Source organism: Lucilia cuprina, chromosome 2 (genome assembly GCF_022045245.1).
Source record: "Lucilia cuprina isolate Lc7/37 chromosome 2, ASM2204524v1, whole genome shotgun sequence".
NCBI classification, from domain to species: Eukaryota; Metazoa; Arthropoda; class Insecta; order Diptera; family Calliphoridae; genus Lucilia; species Lucilia cuprina.
In genome coordinates, this window is record NC_060950.1 from 18,199,101 (window position 1) to 18,203,424 (window position 4,324).

General features: G+C 29.0%; 1 protein-coding gene across 1 annotated transcript; it reads left to right on the plus strand.

Annotated features, from left to right (window-relative positions):
* The first annotated feature begins 2,840 nt into the window (after positions 1 to 2,840).
* On the plus strand, positions 2,841 to 3,857 carry LOC124421291 (E-selectin-like). The gene is made up of 3 exons (XM_046956219.1): positions 2,841 to 3,021; positions 3,124 to 3,235; positions 3,311 to 3,857. The coding sequence occupies exons 1-3, from the start codon at positions 2,896 to 2,898 to the stop codon at positions 3,526 to 3,528; spliced, it is 456 nt and encodes a 151-aa protein (XP_046812175.1). The 5' UTR covers positions 2,841 to 2,895; the 3' UTR covers positions 3,529 to 3,857.
* Positions 3,858 to 4,324: the final 467 nt, after the last annotated feature.

The window sequence follows — 4,324 nt, forward strand, 5'->3', positions numbered from 1 at the left end:
TTTTTTTTTAAAAAAAAAGAGATTTTTTTAAGAGGGCCCAAAGGGCAGTAGGGCAAAATATGGCCCTATCCTTAAAAATGTTGGTAGGGGGAGTTAAGTCTTCTTCAATATTATTTATGTAGAATTTAAAAGTGTTATTAGTGTTTGTAAGTGAATTTTGACCTTTAAGCCATTTTCTGAAGGGGAGTTTGTATGGGGGATAGGGTCAAATGAAGCCCGATCATTACAAAAATCGGTAGTGTCATTTAAAGTTCTATAAAACTAAGTTTTGTCGATTTTTGTTAACATAATATATCATTTAAGTTAATTATAAGCCAAAAGGCCCTATTTGGGGGGTACGGTTGTATGGGGGCTAGTCGAAATAATAGACCGATTTTAACCATTTTCAATAGGCTTCGTCCTTGGGCCAAAAGAAGCGTGTGAGCCAAATTTCATCCAATTATCTTGAAAATTGCGACCTGTACCTTGCGCACAAGGTTTACATGGACAGCCAGCCAGACGGACGGACATAGCTTAATCGACTCAGAAAATGATTCTAAGCCGATTGGTATACTTTAAGGTGGGTATAGGACGAATATTTTTGTATGTTACAAACATCAGCACAAACCCAATATACCCTCCCCACTAAAGTGGTGTAGGGTATAAATATAGTTGTTGATGTTTTAAGCGCTTTTCATGATGTTTGTGAGGATCTTATTGCTTGCAAAGTTTGATATTTGTATATAGGTTTTATGAATCATGAAGAACAAATATTGTTAAAAGTAAAAAAAAATCAGATTAACTAAAAACAACAAATTTATTTCCAAATATTTCACAAAACTATTGTTCTTTTAAAATGTTGTTATTGTTATATGTTTATGCTATATTGTAAAAGGAAATCAAACTCGTTAGATAAAGCGAAGTATTTCCAAAAGAATAACATAATATTTACCTTCTGCGGTAGTAATTTTTAATGACTTCTGAAGAAGCTAAAAAAAATTATATTTTTTCTGTGCTGAATATACTTTTTAGTTCTTACTTTTTTTGTGAGTTTAAAAATTTTATTTTTGGGCTTCTGTTTTATTAATTGTATTAATGTTAATACTATTTAAGTCAAGTAAGTTGTATACAATTTCACTTCGTAACACTTTCCAAAAAAGAACATAAAATTACTTCTTAAGAATGACTTTGGAAGTAGTGAATTGGAAGTTAAATAAAAAGGACATTTCTCCTATAACAAGCCTGTGTTCAAATCTTCACTTCTTCAAGTTTTTTTCCAGTACTTCAATGGATCAAATTATTATTCGCTTCTTTGGAAGTTCTCTTTTTGCTGGGTAATGTAAACCGAAAAAAGTGCAATTTTCAACTACGCTGCAGGACATTTTAGATCTTCTGCAATAACTGTTAGTAGGGTTCTATAAATTGACTTTCGAATAATCGAACAGTCGACTTTTTGTCGAAAAAAGTCGAAGTCGACTATTTTGTTCAAAAAAATCGATAACTCGACTATCGTCTGTGAAAAAGTCGAAAAGTCGACTTTGTTAATAAAAGTCGAAAAGTTTTAAAGTCGATAAGTCGGAAAAAGTCAAAAAAGTCGAAAAGTCGAAAAGTCGAAAAAAGTCAAAAAATAGTCGGAAAAAAGTCGAAAATAGTCAAAAAGTCGAAAAAATCGGAAAGTCGGAAAAAGTAAAAAAAAATATTCTGAAAACTGTCGAAAGAAGTCGAAAATAGTCAAAAAGTCGACATTAAATTAAATGAAAAAAATCGAATAATAGTCGAAAATTTTAAAAAAGTCAAAATAGTCGAAAAAAGTGAAAAAAGTCAAAAAATAGTCGGAAAAAAGTCGATAAGTCGAAAAAAGTAGAAAAAAGTCGATTATAGTCGGAAGAAGTCAAATAAAGTCGAAAACTCGAAAATTGTAGGAAAAAGTCAAAAATAGTCGAAAATTTTAAAAAAGTAAAAAACTCAAAAATAGTCGGAAAAACTCGAAAAAGTCAAAAAATAGTCGGAAAAAAGTCGAAAATAGTTAAAAAGTCGAAAAAAAATCGAAAAGTCGGAAAAAGTCGAAAAAATTAAAAAAAATAGTCGGAAAAAAGTCGAAAATAGTAAAAAAGTTGAAAAAATCGAAAAGTCGGAAAAAGTCGAAAAAAGTGGAAATGTCGAAAAAAGTTAAAAAATAGTCAGAAAACAGTCGAAAAAAGTCGAAAATAGTCAAAAAGTCGAAAAGTCGACATTTAATTAAATGAAAAAAGTCGAAAAATCGACTTTTCATAAAATGCAAAAAGTCGAAAATTCGACTTTTGGTTTCAACTATAGAACCCTAACTGTTAGCGTGACTATACTCTAATGATAGATAATTTTATGTTGATTACCATGTTGTTTAACAACTCTATGAATATTGGTCCGGTTCTGAGTAATTAAATTAAAAATCTCAAAAAAAAAAAAATGTATTAAAAAATGTTTTTACAAAATGCATAATAACTCGAAAACTGGAACTAAACGGGAATAATAATTTTTGAACTCAGCGGGTGGAAATACATATGAATCTGCTATTTTTATTTAAAAGGCGTTTTCAGTGTTGTCTAGTGTAATTACTATATTTGTTAATTGCTTTTACTTAAACAAAAAAAACTATAAACCTTTTTTTAACTCAGAATGCATTGAAATTAAATTTCAATAGAAACTTATAATGTTTCATTATTTTAATTTACATATTGATATGAAATAGCTCATTGATCTCACCAAAGTTATTATTATAACCTTATATACCTTCCTAAACTTGTGTAGCATACCGGCTATTTAATCTCTTAAAAGCTGTTTAACAGCTTCAAAACTTTGTCTTTCAAGAATATGAACGCCATCGTGCTCAGTTGTAAAAATAATTTCAAAGAGAGTGATTCTTTATTTTTTGAAAAAATGCGAATAAAAGACCGGCTTAAGTTTCTTTTGTTTATTAACATATTATTTATTTGTTTATTAAATGATAACATGAGCGTAGCTAAAAATATTAATAAAGCTTATCTGATTGAAGAGCAAAAATTTGTAAGTGATAAAAATTTTAAAAAAAGTTAATTTTTTTTTTAACTTAAAAAATATTTTTCATTATTTCAAATTATGATTATTTTCACATTTATTTAATTTCAGTTAACTTGGCAAAATGCCTTCGACTATTGTAAAAATATGAGTATGAGTCTATTTAAAATTGAAAATTATGATGAATTTGAATATTTAAAATCGATTATAAAAACAAAATATGGTAATTTATATTTTATATTTATTAATAAAATAAATTTAGAATAATAATATAACTTTTAAATGTGTCTACTTAAAGGTCGTATATTCCCCTACTGGTTGGGTGCCTATAAAATAAATGGCATTTTCAAATGGATTGAAACGGGTGAAAATGTAAAATTATTCTTATGGCATGCTGGCGAACCGAATGATAAAAGTGGCCATGAGAAATGTATACACACATGGGAGGAGGATTTCGATTGGAATGATAATGATTGTGAAAGAGAATTACCATTTATATGTGAATTAAAAGATTGAAATTTAGTATTATAGTAAACAATTTAATATAGAATCTAACTCGAAAAAAAGAGAAAAGCTAAACTTTCAAACAAGTCTTAATATTTAAACTTTAAAGAAATTAAACAACTTTAAGATAATAGAGTTTAATATGTGTGTGATCTAAATTTAAATTGAATATTATTCATCAAACATTCGTGATAACATGAGTTTAAATTTGGAACCTAAACAACCAAAACAAGTGAGCATGTATAGTCGGGCCTTGGTCGACCATGTGAAACCCTACATCAGTGAGTGTGTTAAAAATATGAATTTGATTTTGTAATAATAAAGCATTTAATTTGTTTTTATACCCTTCGTTACTATAGTGGGGAGGGTATTATGCGTTTGTGCTGATGTTTGTAATACCCAAAACTATTGGTCCTACACCCACCTTAAAGTTTACCAATCAGCTAAGAATCACTCTCTGAGTCAATTTTTTTTTTTGATGATCTGATCTGAGGTCGAACAATTTTGAAATGGGTTGAAATCGGTTCATTGTTTCGCTTAGCCCCATACAACCGTAGCCCGAATAGGGTTCAAAATTAAGTGTTCTATTATGGTAACTTAATTAAGCAAAACTAAGTTTTATAGAACTTTAAAAGACACTACAGATTTTTGTAATGATCGGGCCTCATTTCACCCAAGCCCCCTTACAGACTCACCTTCAACATTTTTAACATACTGACTGGTGTAGGATATCATATGATCGGTCATGCCCGACTATAAATATATACTTGTTTATATAAGTTGTTGACAAGACAAGTAAAAGTTCAAT

What these genes read in the sequence shown, in the direction of transcription:
- LOC124421291 (XM_046956219.1), top strand. Translation starts at nt 2,896, where the DNA reads ATGCGAATAAAAGACCGGCTTAAGTTTCTTTTGTTTATTAACATATTA. An exon ending in TGATTGAAGAGCAAAAATTT is followed by an intron (nt 3,022 to 3,123) that starts GTAAGTGATAAA and finishes ATTTAATTTCAG; the next exon opens with TTAACTTGGCAAAATGCCTT. An exon ending in GATTATAAAAACAAAATATG is followed by an intron (nt 3,236 to 3,310) that starts GTAATTTATATT and finishes GTCTACTTAAAG; the next exon opens with GTCGTATATTCCCCTACTGG.